Source organism: Vigna radiata, chromosome 8 (genome assembly GCF_000741045.1).
Source record: "Vigna radiata var. radiata cultivar VC1973A chromosome 8, Vradiata_ver6, whole genome shotgun sequence".
Lineage (NCBI taxonomy): Eukaryota > Viridiplantae > Streptophyta > Magnoliopsida > Fabales > Fabaceae > Vigna > Vigna radiata.
In genome coordinates this window covers 27,432,894-27,450,665 of record NC_028358.1, presented here as the reverse complement: position 1 = coordinate 27,450,665, position 17,772 = coordinate 27,432,894, and the positions used below count along the sequence as shown (strand labels likewise).

At 31.3% G+C, this 17,772-nt stretch overlaps 1 protein-coding gene across 4 annotated transcripts; it reads left to right on the top strand.

Annotated features, from left to right (window-relative positions):
• The first annotated feature begins 11,491 nt into the window (after positions 1-11,491).
• Positions 11,492-16,433, top strand: LOC106769778 (zinc finger CCCH domain-containing protein 32). 4 transcript variants are annotated; one of them, XM_022784751.1, is made up of 8 exons: positions 11,492-11,901; positions 12,015-12,157; positions 12,497-12,559; positions 12,671-12,790; positions 12,878-13,168; positions 13,264-13,575; positions 14,783-14,828; positions 15,200-15,724. In XM_022784751.1, the coding sequence occupies exons 1-8, from the start codon at positions 11,808-11,810 to the stop codon at positions 15,310-15,312; spliced, it is 1,182 nt and encodes a 393-aa protein (XP_022640472.1). In that variant the 5' UTR covers positions 11,492-11,807; the 3' UTR covers positions 15,313-15,724. The 4 variants fall into 4 exon arrangements, with proteins under 4 accessions (XP_022640472.1, XP_022640471.1, XP_014511015.1 ...); XM_014655529.2 differs by lacking the exons at positions 14,783-14,828; positions 15,200-15,724 and adding an exon at positions 15,736-15,955 and having other exon boundaries at positions 11,495-11,901; XM_014655527.2 differs by lacking the exons at positions 14,783-14,828; positions 15,200-15,724 and adding an exon at positions 15,743-16,433 and having other exon boundaries at positions 11,497-11,901.
• The last annotated feature ends 1,339 nt before the right edge of the window (positions 16,434-17,772 follow it).

Below are 17,772 nucleotides of genomic sequence, written 5' to 3'. Positions count from 1 at the left end.
TATGGGATTATGGTTTTTCTCCCTTCAAGAACAGGTATACAGAAAATTGAAGAGGGAAGATGCAAAATAATAAACCAGTTAAAGATAAAAAGAAAAAAAATAATCATGTATTCTTGCTAATAACAAATTTAATGAAACTTAATATAAAATTCAGGATGAAGGATGCATATGCAAATCTCATTTGCTTCTTTTTAATCTTGTAAATTAATTGGTACTGATAAAAAAAGTTATTAATAAATTGTTTAATTTTATTTGTGAGGATTTTTACTATTAAACATTTTAGTAAAAAAAAGCAATTAAAGTTAATTTATGAGAGTGGTTACTATTAAGTCTATTAAATATTTAATAATCAATTAGTTGGATTAATCTAAAGAATGAAATAACTTTTTGATAAGGAAAAAATTTGTAATCTTATCATAATGATAATGATTTATTAAGGTCTTTATCATTTTTATAAATCTTTAAATAATTACATTAGTTACAATGTACAATATCTTTTATTTTTTTTTTATGTATTACAACTTTAAACCCTTAACTTTGAATTGTGCAAATTTAATAACCATCACCATTATGCAAGTATAGTAGTCATTGTTCTGCAAGAACATCAACTACAGACACATTGCAATTTTGACTTTGTGGCACATCAAAATAGGCTCAAAATCTAGATTAACACATAAAATATTATGTAAAAAAGTTTATACTAGTTGTTTTTTTAATGCTTATTTTATAGAATTTTTATATCCTAATTTTATTAAAGGATTAACACAATTAAAGTCATTTATGTAAGTTATTTTAGATTTTTTATGGTACTCTTAGGTTTAATGTTATTGTAAGATACTTAAATTTATATTGCATGAAAAATACAATGTAAATTTACGTTGAATTATACATGTATGACATAAGTAAAAATGTTTACCACCAATAAAAAATAGTTACAATAAAATGAGTCTTTCTAAGTTTATTTTGGTCTAACATGTTGCACATCAAAAGAAGGACTTTGTTAAAGAAGAGTTGGTGAATAAATAAGTCAAACTTAGAACAAAGGTTGGACCACTCAGAAAAAAGATTCAAATGAATAGGTTATTCTTGAACCTAAATACCTTTGAACTTATTCAACTCAATTTTATTTCCAAGTGGCTTAACCTTTGTTCTAAGTTTGACTTCTTTGTTCATTAATTCTTCTTCAACTTTATCAAAAGTCCTTCATTTAATATGAAACACCCTAAATTGAAACAAGTTTAGAAATACTCATTTCATTGTAATTTTTTATTAGAGGTAGAAAGGAATCAAGGTGAAAACCAATGTCCGATTTTGATTTTAAATGTCCTGAAAGTAAAAAAAAAAACACAAACTTCTTGTTAACCCTGTAATATATTCTTACAATAACAAACACGACAAACAAAACAAGTGACATTGATGCAAAGTCATGATTGAGTTCTCCAATAATAATCACATTCACAAATGAAAATGAAATGTTTAGCCAACAAACCTCTAGGGTGAAGCACAACCAATGACAACACAAAAATAAATCCTCAAACCAACACCATTTCGTCACTAGATCACAAATCTTAACTCAAAAGTGTTTTCAGTGTGTTTTTGTGTAGTGAGAAATGAGAAGGAGAACCCTATATCTGATATATAAAAAGAATTATATGTTATTCTTTTTATTGCCTAACGTAAAACATTTCTTGTTTATGTCAAACACTACAGAGTCTGACGTAAATGTCGCAAAACAAGTAGACTTTGTTTCAACACCAAGAGAGGGGGGTGAATTAGTGAGGTTTCAAAATCAGAGTCTTTTTAATTTTTTTTTTTGCAAAATAGAAACCTTTACACGACTTCTTGAATCGCAAGTAATAGAAATTTAAGTGCAGCAGAAAATCAAAGTAGATTACGTGAATTATAGAGTCGACTGAATGTAAAAGAGTAGAGATAGAGAATTCAAACACAGGTTTTTATCCTGGTTCGGCCTCAGTGCCTACATCCAGTGTCCTTCCAATCCCAGGAAGCAAATGCACTATAATGGTCAAGGTTTTTACAACAAGGCTTTTATAGAGACCTCCACGTCATAAATATAAAACACCTCAATAACCCTCTAACCAAAATATAGGCAATACAAACAGCAAGATATCCCCTCTTCTACAATCTGCAACCCACTTTGAACAATCCTCAAAGTGTACTAGACTCCACGAGTCTACCCCCTATAATCACAACAGGTACAACAATCTCCAGAGGATAGCAACACGATCCTTGATCAACTAAAGAACACCTCAATTGTGCAGGTAATGATTAAGCAGTGAGCACGACAGAATTCTCCTTCAGAATCTCTTCAATGAATGATCTTCATCATCTTCTTGATGAGTTCTTGGAGCACTAAAACACAGAGAATCAATCTGAAACAGAATATGAAAATGTCAGTTCTTCCAAAAGTTCTCTGAATAACTCAGGTCTCGTCTATTTATAGATTTCCATAAATCAGACGCTCCTATAGTCGACTAAGCTACTAATAGAGTCGATTGTCCTCTGACAATAATAACAGTTAAGTCAAAGTAATAGCTGTCAAGTCAAACAAATTAATTCCACATTCAATATAGTTGACTCTCATTCAATGCTTAACTAACTTTTAAAAATATAGTCATTACTGTTCACAAGCATATCAGAATCTCAAATAAAACACCTAACAAAGTCGAATGCATAGCGCACACAGTCGACTTTGACACATCTGCACATATTGAAATTCTTTTCAATGTAAAATCTCATATAACACTATATTTGAAAATTTGTGCAAAGTATTTAGTCTTAATCGATTCAATTAATAATGAAGTCGACTTAGGACTTGTAGATTTGCTACACAATATAAGTACATCAAAGCGCACGTGGTTTCCTTTTCCAAAACATATGCAATGCAATCACAATAGATGTAACATATATCAGAACAGTGAATATGCATTCATATATTAAGATCAACACAAAACATGTTCAACAAGATTACAATCAAACTGAAGATTAGAACATGTAACACATCAACAATACATGTGTTATTAATAATGTGTTGTTATCACAAAAAACCAGAGTGAGTAAAGCACTATGAGATTAAGGTTAGGTAAACCAATGTTTCCCTTATCAACAATCTCAATAGTAAAGAATTTGTTTTACCTTAGAAGTCTGACATAAATCACTTCCACTTATTTACAGAAATATCACCATTTTTTTACGTGATTTTTTTCATTGTTAGACATAAATAAGATAACATAAATCAATATATTTGAGTTAATGAAGTATGTACATAAAATAGGTGTGTATCTCAAGTTAGTCAAAAGAAAATTATCCATTATTATGATTATATCTTTGGAAATTATAATACATATTCAATGTTATTAATAAAATATTATAACATACCTTTAACAACTTATCTTCCATTGATTTAATTAGAAATTATTAGTAGAAATAAGCTAGTTTGTGTATGTATCACTCTGTGTTCTTTTTTATAACTATTAAGTTTCTTTTGTACAACTATAAGTTTTTATACAACTATTAGTAATAAATGTTTATAAATATATTGTGTACTCATATTTTCATGTGTGATAATAATAAAAGTTCAATTCATGTTTAGTTCTTTTTCTCTCGTTTCACTGTCAATTCAGTTTTTTAAGATGATGAGTTGAAATGACAAATGCTAGTTGTGTGTCCAAATTTGAGACATTTAACAAAGGAAATTGACAAATTTTCCACCATGTCCTTTACCAAAGCTCTAGTATGAAAGTCTTCACGTTAACTACCACTACGAGTGTACAAGGCTTAAGTACAATGCAATGATGGTAAGTGTACGACCTTTGAAAAATAATTATATTTTTTAGATAATAGATAAATTTTTATGGTACGATAAAAAATACATATAATGCTACAATAGGGGAGTTAACTCTTTTCTTTTTGTATTATAATGGTATGTTTAAGGATGAAGAATCTGAATTTATGAGATATGACCATTTTGGGTTTTAGTAAATGGAGCTATTATATCCACTAGGGGGGGGGGTTTGTTTTCTTGTCTAAACTTTCTTTGTTTTCTGCTTTCCGAGTTATCTTGGTAAAATCTCAAATTCCACCTAATTAACGTTAGATTGACATGAAATTTTGATATATAGTTGCTAATGTATATTGGTTTAATTTGACCCCCCCCTAGTGGATATAATAGCTCCATTTACTAAAATCCAAAATGGTCATATCTCATAAATTCAGATTCTTCATCCTTAAACATACCATTATAATACAAAAAGATTGACCACTTGGATTATTAATTAAATTAGTGTGTTTTGATAAGTTAATTTCTCATTTTGGAGAGATTTTTGTTTCTAAGTTGTTATGGTAAAACCTCAATTGTCAGTTAGTTAATCGTTAAATTAACCTGAAATTTTGATATATGATTCCTAAGATATATCAATTCACTTTGACCGCTCCAATTAAAGAAATTATTTTTTTATTTTTAGGGAGTTGATCACCGCCTTAGTCCTACTTAAGAGCCATCTCGGTAAAAATTAAGATTTCCACTTCATCAATTGTTAGATCAAACTAAAATTTTTACCATAGGTTCAAGATATATTGGTATCTAATTTGATTGGTCAGATCTTCAATTTGAGGCATGTAGTGAGAAAAATTTTCCACGTAATGTTTAGTAATTTAGGTTATTGATAATCTTGACCTTTGTTGTTTGTTTGGTGTATAACGTTTTCCATAGTTATCCATTTGAGTTGATTTTTTTTCATTGTGTTACTCACTCTAAAGTCTTGTGGAAACTACAATTGTCTTTCTAAAGTCTCAGATAGTTCATGCATATGTTGTTATGTTAATTGTGCAATATATCTAAGAAAGTGATATGAAACTCTATGATGAAATATGAAGGTTTATGTTGGTTTTGAAATAATATATGAATTAATATGGCATGATGAATTGAATGATGAATGTGCTGGAAAAAACCATATCCAGACCTGTAGGGAAAAGTGGCATTCAACTCCCTAAATCATCGCTCAATGCCCAAAAGTCAAGGAGCTGACTTTGTGGTGCTTAGCACCCAAAGTGGCGCTTAATGCCCTAAAGCCCAGTGGCTCTCGGGTTTGGTAGTGCTCAACACCACACTAAGCAGCTCAACACTATACCAAAAGACAAAAACTTATAAACTTGATATAAATGCACTCAAGACCTATCCAAATGACCAAATTGGTATTCTTGGCACAGTGATTGACCAAACCAACTACCTAAAAACACAACTAGCAGATTTCACATAATGTAGACCATATTTTAGCAAACTCAATGACTAACTAAGTCCTACCCAATTACAGTCCCCAAATGTCAAACTTACTCAAAGAACAAACCCTCTAAAATTTCACTTGTCAAACCATTAATTATAGACAAATTTCCAATTAGCTTTCCAACCTATTATTAAACTAATACCCTAACTATTTACCCATTTAAACATCCAACAATAAAACCACCATTTATGCCCTTATTCTCATCAAGTCAGACCATCAAAACAAGTGAAATATAACAGGAAACTTCATTAGAATTTCCTCATACCAAACCATAAGATTCTAAATCCAAACACCTAATTATTTTTTTATCATAACACACAATATTTCAGCAACAATTCCAGTTAACTAAACAACAATTCCTAACACTCATAGTTCATCCAAACCAGTAACATTCATCAAGCAATCATAACAATATTTCAACAATGACTTAGTCAATTTAAAATAGTCATTCCAATCAACCACCGCCATCAAACATGCACACACAAATCAAGTTAAATGAGAAATTGAGTACAATGGTATTTAGCTTCCCTTACCTTGTAAATGAATAAATCACTCTAAAAGGCCTAAAGCGGTACCAAAGGCACAAAAAGATCTATCTTCTCCTATGAACAACAAAAACACGATCAAGGTACATCGTTAGAACCATTGGTCAATAGTGAGTCTTATAGAAGACTCAAACATCACATGCATCCACAACCGACTCACATACAAAAGAAGACAAAACATACTAAAAAGATGAGCAGAAAATGAACTTATTCTATTTGAGAAACTGATTGGTTCACATTAAAGAGCTTGTCGCAACGATCAATCCTATGATGTCGATTTTTCAATCAGATGAATAGAGGATGAGAAATCCTTGAGAAAAGTCATAGATTTCTAGGAAAGTGGTTTCTGGAGAGATTATGTGTTTTAAAATTATGAAATTCGTTCGTAACGAAACTATTTATATTTAAAATAATCAAATCTCATTATTTTAAACTATTACCACTTCTAAAATGTCATTTTCTAGATCTTTACATTAGTAACAAAGGATATACCTAACCTTTTGCGAGATATTATTAAATCATATTAATAGAATTTTTTATAATTTAATGAGATTTTATTCTTATTATTAATTATCTTATATTTAGTAAGATTTTTAAACCATATATCATTTTTAGAATCAAATACCAAAAAAAAAATTGACATTTCGCACACAAAATTGCAAGAATTTGAAAATGTATGGACAAGTTAAATTTTAATTTTATATTTCATGGTTATAAGAATTAAATAGTGTACTCGACTATTTCTTTTCTACTCAATGTGAGACTTAGATTTATCCTTGAATGTTGAACAATATTCTATTCAAGTGTAAGTCGTTACACATTGGTATATCCCTTGGAGCTAATAGCCCTTTACTTGTATTGTTGTTAATGTCAACAAGATACATTTGTTTTCACTTACTTACATATAGAGGTCAAAATGTACTTATGTGAGTCAGTCACCTAGATGAACCTTTGGTTCTATGCCATTGATGGGTCTTTTAAAGAGATTCACATATAGACATAACATTGATGGTACCTGAATTAAGTTCACAACCACCTATAACTAGGGATGGCAACGGGTCGGGTCGGGCACAGATAATGTCTACCCGCAATCCAATCCGACAAAAAAAAAATTCACCCGCTACCCGACCCGTTATCCGCACGGATACCCGCTTAAAAAATATCAGCGGATATTTTAAAACCCGCGGATATTCGCGGATACCCGCAAATATTTTAAAAAATATATTTTTATAAATTATTAAAATAAAATTACAAAAAATATATAAAATATATTGTAAATTAAATTAAATATAAATTAAAATTAAAATTTAATTTTTGTTTCGGTTGAATTGGTCTGAGGGTTAGTCGTCCTTCTTTGCTTTGTTCTCTTTTGATCTTCAATCCTTCTTGAGAAAGCCATCCACTCCGATGACGCTCAAGATATAAAAAGGTCTAAATTTTATTAGGATAGGAGAGGAAGATTGTACCTAGACATCAATTGTATATTTATAGAGAGGTTGTGGTAGGCAAGCCCATTGATTAACCCTTAGTGCAATATTTTTTGTAAAGAGTTAGACAATCTGACCTATTAATTAGTGCAATATATTTTTAGGCAATCAAACCAATAATCAATCATTAATACCATATATTTTGTAAAGAGTAGGGCAATATGACCTATTAATACCTGTTAATTGTCCATAAATGACAATTAATTCCGATCGGTATACTTCATATAGTACAATTTTAATTAAATTTAACATTATAAAATATAAATTAATGTTAATTTTAATTAAATTTAACTTAATAAAATAAAAATTAAATTTTTATTTTTATTTTTTGCGGGTAGCGAAAATCCGCGGGTACGGATAGTATAATACCCACACCCGATCCGTTTATAAGCAGGTATTAAAATACCCACTATCCACGGATTTCGGATAGTAAATATCCGCAGATATCAACTATCTATCGCGGATTTTATCTGCGGATATCCGTGAACGCGGATTTTTTTGCCATCCCTGCTTATAACCTAAGATCTTAAAGTAATGAGTTTTCTTTTTTACAAGTGTTCAACTTTTTCATCTATATCCACTTAAGTAGACTTATACCTCAATTTCCAACATACATTGATATAATTTATATAGAAAAATAAACATAAAATCTTTACATTGATACAGTTTATATAGGTAAATTTAAATAATATATTACCATATTTTTTAAGGTTAGATGAGACTATACATAGTTTGAGATTGTTTTTATCATCTAGATTGACATCAAGGAAATATTATTTCCAAATAAACTAAAAAGAAATAAATTGTTTTGTTAGTTTTTAAAATTTCTTCCTTTTTCTTTAAATTTTATAAAAAGTAAGTTTTGAACATCCAAATAATTTAATTATTTATAACTTTCTTCTTTAAATTCATTAATTTGAATTTTCATCAATCTACATGAGAACGATATGTAATAATTTTTCTTTAAATGTTTTATAATGGCTATTATGATTCTACCTATATAAAAATATTGTTGAGAATAGTATGATACAAAATGAATAATTTAATTGGTGCTAAGGACACTAGAATTATCTTTTTAATGAGATATATAAATTATTCTAAATTAAGGGATATTATGTTAAAAAAAATATGTGGATAAATTTTATTTTTATACAACAATTTAAAATATAAACTCAAACAACTCTTTATCAAAAAATTTGGAGTCATAATAATCATTAATACACGAGGACTTATTATGCGAGTTATAATTCTTATACCATAATAAGTGATGCGGTAACATAATTATAAATATGATAAGACTTTCAATGCTAATTATCACTATAACTAGCTTAAAAAGTTGATGCGGTGAAAATTTGGTAATAAGTTTTAGAAAATTTTCTATGTTGGTTATATGCATAAAAAGTGAGAATGGTGGCAAGTTAATAAAAAGTAGAAGGCTTTTTATGCTGATTATTCTTATAACTGACATAAAAAATGAAGTGTTTCATTTCATTTTCTTCCATTTGCTCCTCCCCAACACGTCTTCTCCCTTTTCGTCGCAGTATCGCTCTTTCGTCGAAATCTCCTTGTTGCACTGTTGAAGTCTCTTCGCTCTTGCATTCGCTCCTCCCTTTCGTGGTCCTCGCTCATCGTCATTCCTCACTGTTGTAACTTTTTCTCTTTGCATTGTTGCATTTGTTTGTGTCGTTCTCACTTTCATCTCTCCTCATGGAATGCTTCCTTTCCTCACTCTCCATACCTTTAACAAGTATTATTGGTCAAAGCATAAGTTGCAGGTGACCGTTGCCCTCATTGCCACCAGCACTCTCATTTATCTCTTGCCTTCCCTTTCTAATTCCCTCATTCCTCACATCCAACAAGTCTAGTTCAACCCTTCTTCATTCTAATTATAATTCTATTAAAAACACAAGGACTTGAAATGCTTCCTATTGTTGTCGTTTTACCCCATTGATGAGCCATATATAACATGTTATTGCTTCTCTTGAAAGGGTTTCAGTTGGAGACATCAATACAAAGCATTAGTTTCACTTCCATGGTTGCTTCCTTGCTTCTCCTCTCCTAGGACGTTACCATAATTTTACCTAAATCCTTGCTTCTCATATCCAATTATGACAAATCCTACTACAATGAATAGGTCATTGATTTCTCCAGTGATTACTCATATATCCATGGAGTTATTGTTCCGTCTTGTTATGAATCTTGAGCCAATTCAAACTCTAATTGACAAAGTAGTAACCGATTCAGGATTACGCAGTGTGCATGAAATGTGCTATTTACCTTTCAATGAATTTTCTATTCTAATGGGCTTTCTTCTATTCAATGGAGTTTCGACATAGACATATGTAACTTTTTATGTCAATCATCATCATAATCGACATAGAATGTAGACTCTTTATACCAGCTATATTTATGTAAGTTCAAAAATCGTTATATAAAACTTTTTTAACCAACATAAACATAATTTAAATATCTTTTTCTTTTAAACTTTGTAAAAATAAAAAATAGAAATAATTTTGACCTTTGCTTCGTTTTTATTATATTTTTAGGTTTTAGTTACTCAAATTTGAAGGAAAATACACAAATTTTCTAATTAGAACCCGGAATCATTTAATAAGCGTTTAGAAGAAACAAGTTATACATACTTTAAGTTGAAATCTCTATTCTAAAATTTTTAGACAACATATATAATTTTAATTTGTTAATTTTTTTTATCAAGGTTAGACATTTATTATAATCTAATTAACCATTTTAAAATTGGATTTAATAGACTTTCCAAACAAATATAGTTTATTTTAACTTTAGAATTCATTTGATATTTTAATTTTTTTTTCTATAATTTGTAATTTTGAAAAATAAAAGCTTAGTTGTCAAAGAATTTGAAAATGTACACTTGTATTTTGATTTCTTACATGTTATATTTTCATACGAATCAAACACTTTGTACGGTAAAAGTTTGGGTTTTTCACTTTTTCTTTGTTGACCTTTATTAACTGTATTCTTTCCATAAATTTTGGTTGTATATTCTAGTTAGATATACACCACAATTAATATCATAAACTACTTATTTTTTTTAAGGATAGCATTTATTGTTATGAATCTTTTCAATAATAATGGTGAATATATGATTTTTATTTTATTGAATTTTTGATGAAATCTCAAAAACAAATTAAAAATAAAAAGAAATTAAAAAATAAATAAAATGTGGCATTTCTCTAAAAAAAACTATAATATTTTGACTAGTTGAAATAATAGCTGGATATACTCACTCTACGATACTTAAATCTATAACATATTTTTATTGGGATGAATTATAAAATTAAATATATCAGTTTAAGATAATAGGTTGGTATTCAGACAATATTGTCTTTTGATTGCTAAACTTGAACATAAACAAGTGATCAAACAAAATTTAGTTCTTTCAATATTTCGTGTAATCCTGTTTTCATACACATAATGAAGGGAAGAAGAAAAAGAAATTCAACAGACAACAAAATTTAAATTCAATATTTTATCTAAATTTTATATCGGATTTAGACTTTATGAATGTTTTTTTCTTTTTCATTTGAATTATCTTATTGAAAGAACAACGAAACTCAAGTCATTGTCTAGAACATTTCTTTGTTGGCATGTCAATTAAATTTTATAGTTTTGAGAGAAACACAAGATGATTAATGTTCACGATTCATGGTAGGTGGTGTTATTTCTGTTGTTTATCATTTATTATAAAAAGTTGGAGAGAGACTATAAACAAGAGATATAATATTAGGAAAAAAAATGAGAAAAACATGCAATAATAAATATTATTTACTTCTTTTATAAATAATAATAGATTGATTGGTATAATTAGTGGGTTGGTATCATATTAATGGGACCCTACTTGTGCAAAGGAGTACTGTATAAAAATTCCATAAGTAAAGTGTCACATGAAATGAAATGCATTCAATGTTTTTAAAATTTTTTCTTTAATATGGGTTAACATAATTCTAATATAAAAACTATAAATATTCTCTAATCCGAAATAAGAAAAAAAAGAATGAAAAAAGATAGAACGAAGGGCATGTAGGTAATTTTACGAAGGAAGAGTGTCGGTTACCTGTTAAGTTAGCTTAGGTGTTCCTTTTTCAGTTTTAATTAAAAGATGATGTTGGAAGGAACATAACATTTAGCGCTATTTGGCGGGTAGGCAGACACCAAAATCACAAAAAAGAAAAACGAAAATTAATACAGAAAGAAAATCGGGCTGAAAAGCGCAACACAGTGAACACACCACATCAGACATGGTACAGTAGTAGTCATAGAGAGAAAGGGAAACAAAAACACATACATATTCACTCACTAACACCGCTCAAACCAGTCTCTATCTAGTGGGTTCCAAACAACACCAGACCCCTCTCATCTTCCAGAACATTCTAGACCCTTCTAGCTGGAAACTGCTTCTTCACTTCAAACACCCTCACTCTCACACCTTTTCCATGGACTTGTACGGTCGGACCCCCGCCAGGAATGGATCCAACCCGGTCAGCCAATCGGAATGGCGCTCACCGGCCACCGACACTGCTCTCCAAGGTCTTTCTCTCTTCTTTGCTCCCTATGTTAGGGTTTGCTTCATGTGGAAGCTGACTTCTGTTAGTTTAGGGGTTTCTCTGTGCCTTCTGATTAGGGTTTTTCGGTTTCTGCAGAATCCATGTGGCATTTAACGTTGGGTGGTGGGGAATCTTACCCGGAGCGGCTCGGCGTGCCCAATTGTGTGTATTACATGCGAACTGGTGTGTGTGGATATGGAGGCAGGTGTCGTTACAATCATCCTCGTGACCGTGCTGCGGTAACAATTTCCATCACTTTGAGATTCTGCATTAGGTTAGAGTTTCATGCAAGTGTCTTGTTGCTGTTGCTTTTTGGTAGGCATTGTTTTCGTGTCTCTTTTGGCTCTGTGTTGGTGTTATTACTTATTTCCGAAGGTCGATGTTGTGTATGAATGTTCGTTTTCTGTGTAGTTTGTTTTTTTTTTTTTTTTTCTTTCCTTTTTAGCGAGGAAGGGGGGATTGCATTTTGACTTTTCAATATGAAATGTACTTCCAAAGTGAGAATTGGAGAATGTGGATTACTAAGTTTTTTCTTTATTACATCTTATTGCTAAAGTGTATAAATATCAATGCGTTAGGTTGCTGCGGCAGTAAGAGCTACAGGGGAGTACCCAGAAAGGGTGGGGGAACCTCCGTGTCAGGTATCCTATTTTTGGCCACTTTAAATGTTTTTTCTCAAATAAAATCTACAAATTTCTTCTTATATTTCGAATTTAATGTGGTTATTAATACTTGGTGTTTCTGATGAGCAGTATTATTTAAAAACGGGAACCTGTAAATTTGGTGCATCCTGTAAATTCCACCATCCTAAAAATGGAGGTGGATATTTAAGCCAAGCTCCACTAAATGTCTACGGATACCCATTAAGGCCTGTATGACACTTCTTTTTCCTCTTGTCCCTCATGTAATTGACAGTAGTATAAATAATGCCATGTTGAACCATGCCTTTTGTTTAACAGGGTGAGAAAGAATGCTCCTACTATTTGAAAACGGGGCAGTGCAAATTTGGTATATCTTGTAAATTCCATCATCCTCAACCTGCTGGCACGTCATTGCCAGCATCTGCACCTCAATTTTATCAACAGGTGCAGTCTCCTACAGTTCCTCTGCCTGAACAGTATGGAGGAGCTTCTTCGAGCTTGAGAGTGGCTAGGCCTCCTATGTTGCCTGGTTCATATGTTCAAGGGGCTTATGCTCCTGTACTTCTTTCTCCAGGGGTTGTCCCATTTCCCGGATGGAGTCCTTATTCGGTGAGAGGGACATGTGTGCGCGTGTTGTGGAAAGTCATCTTTTTTATGTTAACTTTTAGGAGTTGCATTATTCTGAAATTTTTAAATTGGTGTAGGCACCTGTAAGTCCCGTGCCATCTCCTGGTGCTCAACCTGCCGTTGGGGGTACATCTTTATATGGAATGACCCAGTTATCGTCACCAACATCAGCTTTTGCAAGACCATATACTCCCCTTCCCTCTACCTCTGGCCCTTTAGGAAGCAGCCTGAAGGAACAATTATTTCCCGAAAGACCTGGTGAACCTGAATGCCAATACTATCTGAGAACAGGGGACTGTAAATTTGGATTAGCTTGTCGATATCACCATCCTCGGGATCATATTGTGGCACGGCCACTTCTTAACCCTGTTGGACTTCCTTTACGTCCGGTATGTGGTTATTCACTTGATTTGATTATTCAATTGTCTGTTTTATTTCTAAGATTTAATTAAATGTTGTTATATGTTACTTTATAGTTATAGATGTACATATACAAGAGTGTGAATATGATGTTTATTTTGCTTAGGGCACAGTACTTGCATTTCCTACGTATTAGACATTAAAATCTGCTTGTGGTCTAGACAACCTGCCCTTTTATTTGACTTGAGCCCTAATAGCATTAGGTACTCAATAACCCGACTTCTGTTGGACGGTCAACATGGGCAACGGTTGATCTGGAGTAACAGATAACATTAGACTTTTGCTTTGGAGTAACAGATAATATTAGACTTTTGCTTTGCACAATGATAGTGTTGGTCGTTGGTGGCACAAGATTACCAAACTGGAGAGTCTACGTCATACGAAAAAGTAAATATAATACCATTCCAATTCAACATCTCAATCCCATAAATTCTATAATAACTAAGTTTAGTGGTGTATGACTATTATAAGTTTAAACTACAATAAATAGATACGTTCATACAATTACGAAACATAAGTTCTTAAGGTGAAAACAATTAAATAACTAAGAATGGAAAAATGTTTAAGTTTGTCTCCAATCCTCTAACGACATCATCTCCAAGATCATTATCTTCATCGCCATCAAGCTCTTTCCCTGATAGAAAATTGGGCATCATCAACATTGGCATAAAAACTAAATTATTAATAGAGTGCATCTAGAGTTGGGTCAGCTGAACTTGCTACTCCTATGTCTAGAGGGTGAGGAAACTTCTATATTGACATCAAAAGAATTTGAACCATTCCCACTTCCGTACATTTTACAATTTTTGCAACATGATGTGACGCTGAGGCGGTAGGAGATAGAGGGCAGAATCAGATCATGAGTACTAGAGCTGATGAGGATCACACTCTTTTTGTTTGGAGAAGTTGCAAGCCAAACCCTATCCTTCATTGTGACATGGGTTCTCAAAATGTGTTTGAAATAGTCAAATGACATGATTTTGTCATTTTTTGCCAAACAATGGATTTGGTGAACTTGTAAGTCTATCATGTGTGAACTCAGTTTGGTCGAGTTTGCTTGAGTCCACCATGAAACTAGTTTGGAGACAAGTTTACTTGTGGCCGATGAATGAACATTTTGAGTTTGTGAGTTGATCCGTGAGTTTGATAACCATGGATGATTTTATGCACACGCAGGGCCCTCCACTCAAAAAGTATTTGGACTTTGAAGTCCTCATTTCAGGTCAGGTCAAGAATCAACCTTCCTAAAAGATTAAGCCGTTCAACAAAAGTCTGTGTTACACACTCATTCTATTTTTCTTTAAAGTTAATTATGATATTAATATGGCTTTCTGTATGGACACATCTAAAATTTTAACAGTTCAAGGTTTTGACAACAAAATCTACTATCTTGGACTGTTAAAATTAGGTTATCATTTTTGAATGATTCTCCAGCTTAGGAAAATCCTGGTGTTGGTGAAATCTAATTTGGATGTGATGCACATTTCAGTTTCCAACTACAACTTCCAATACAGTGATGATGTGGTTGATGTTAAATTTGTTGCATGGTAGTTTGATTTCTATCTTGAATTGAGTTTTGCATGTTTTCTGTAGCATCATCTTTGGGGGATGTGATACGGAAACATAGGATCTGTATTGGGCACTACAGTGGACAGGATATGATTTCATCATTACATTGTATGTACATTTTGGTTCTGGGCTTGTAGTGAGCTATTTTTTACCTTGGGGAAAAATGTTACTTACACACCGATGTGATACAGGACAGGTCAAGTTACTCCTTTTAAATATGCATAGGTGCATATATTTCAGATGCAGTAATCTATGCAGTTGTGTGCACTTGTGGTTGTGATTACTATGCATGTGCAAATACAATTATTGTTGATGAATTTGGCTGCATTAGGCAATAGTGGTTATAACTTATCAATTCATATATTTGTTTTTCCTCTTATTTAACTGTGTCAGTGGTGTATAGAGTTTAGAGACCGGATAAGGATTTATATTATTTGATTGAAGCATGAGTTTTATGTGAAATAATTGATTGTTCTCAAGCACAACCTCATCCGTTGTGACATTGCAATTGTGTGTTTTTTTATTTTGAGAATTTTTTTCTTAATTGATTTGTTTTCTAGAAAACAGGGTGTACAACCTTGCGCATTTTATTTGCAAAATGGACATTGCAAGTTTGGCTCGACGTGCAAATTTGACCATCCTCTGGGATCCATGAGATACAGTCCATCAGCATCTTCTCTCATTGATGTGCCAGTTACTCCATATCCAGTTGGTTCTTTGCTGTCTCAGCTGGCCCCTTCAACAACCTCTTCAGAGCTTCGGCCTGAACTGATGTCAGGGTCCAAAAAGGAATCCTTTTCGGCCAGAATACCTTCTGGAAACAGTTCCGGTACCACTGTGGGTTTAATATTTTCACAAGGTGGGTCTGTTTCCCTATCTGATGTGCAACTCTCAAGTCAGAGTTCTGCCTCTGCTAGCAGTAGCAGAAGCACCAGACAAAGTGGTGAGATACGTTGACATGGCTAGTGCAAACTTGAAAATGTGTCCTCATTCTCCATTGGATTGATTTCACAGGTCTTCATTGCTCTGTCTATAGTCCTCAGTGCTTTAATTGAAACTGTTCAAAGATTTACTTTTGCTGTTTAGAAATCCACCACCCAATTCGGTTTTAAGAGCCTATACTAGGTCATTCACTTTTATGCTCTCATCTGATTATATTATTATCTGAAATAAGCTTCAATAGAAAACTTAACACTGTCTATTCTTGTCCCTTTGGAGTGTTTATTATTTTACCTAATTTATTGCTCTTGTGTGATTATTATGGTTACATTTACGAAGGTAGATATGGTTTGTTTGCAGTTTTGCTACTGCTATTACCTTCAATCTCTCTCCACACATAACAGGTTTAAAGAATATTTCTTTTACAAAACTTAACCGAGTTATATTTACTTTTCTATATCTAATGGCAATTTGACCTTGCTCTTGGAAGTAGAGGTTGGTAGTGTTTTTGGTACTACTTTGATTCAATGCATCTCTTTTGTTTTTTTTTTTTTTTTTTTTTTTTTTTTTTTTTTTTTTTCTGCCATTGCATTCATGGTATTGGCAAATATATTATGCATTCTATGACTATTTTTGAATCTGGGAAATATTGAAAGTCAATATTTTAAAAAGTTAGTTAATGAAATAAAATTAAAAATATAAATATTAATAATGTATGTGGTAATTTTACTGAAATATTTAAGCAGTGTCAGAATTTAAGAAAATTGTTCCTTTTATAATAAATATTTAATAAATAAAGTCTGATTTTCTGTGAAAAAACAAGAAAAATGTTTGTTTTGAAATGAATGTTTGAAGAGGAGTAACTGTGTTTAAACTGTCAATGTCTTTTCAAATTTAATGAGTGGTTTAACAATGGGAGGTAATAAGTTAGTTTTCAAACACTCCTAGTGGTTGAAAGTTAAACCATGTTAAGTTAATATGCTAAAATAATTTGCAAGGAAAACTAATCTTTCTTTCATTACTAAATAACATTAAGAATCTTCTAGTTTTAATCAGAATAGTCACCCACATATTTTCTGTTGTTAACCCATGACATATATTTTATGTTGTTAACTCATGACATTAGTATCTTTTTAGTTCTTAGATTTTCTTTAAATAATGGTTTAACTCAGTTTACTCAGTTTTATTTAAAAATGCCATATTATGTAAAACGTAAATAGAAATTATGAAAATTTTAAATATAAAAATAACAAGTATTATTATAAACAAAAAAAAAATTGAATGATTTACTTAGAAAATATCATATAAGTTACATTTTTAGAAAATATATTCTAGTATTAAAATAAGTAAATAGCCAGTCACAATATGATTAAATCTATTATTAACTCATTTTAGAATTTATGTGTTTTTTTTATAAAAGTATATATGCAACTAAAACAAAAGGTGGAACTGTTTGTTTATTAAAATAAAAATTTATTTAAAGAGAATTTATACAAGATTAGAGTAACTTTCTTATCATTAAACTATTAAGTTTTTTTTATAGTAATTTGTATATTTATATTTTAAAATTTTAATTGTAAAATTTATGTAATTTTGAGCAGATGTTACTTTTAAATAAAATACAAAAAGAGAATTGTGATGCAATTGATTAAAAAGTT

What these genes read in the sequence shown, in the direction of transcription:
- LOC106769778 (XM_014655527.2), top strand. Translation starts at nt 11,808, where the DNA reads ATGGACTTGTACGGTCGGACCCCCGCCAGGAATGGATCCAACCCGGTC. An exon ending in ACGGATACCCATTAAGGCCT is followed by an intron (nt 12,791 to 12,877) that starts GTATGACACTTC and finishes TTTGTTTAACAG; the next exon opens with GGTGAGAAAGAATGCTCCTA. An exon ending in TTGGACTTCCTTTACGTCCG is followed by an intron (nt 13,576 to 15,742) that starts GTATGTGGTTAT and finishes TCTAGAAAACAG; the next exon opens with GGTGTACAACCTTGCGCATT.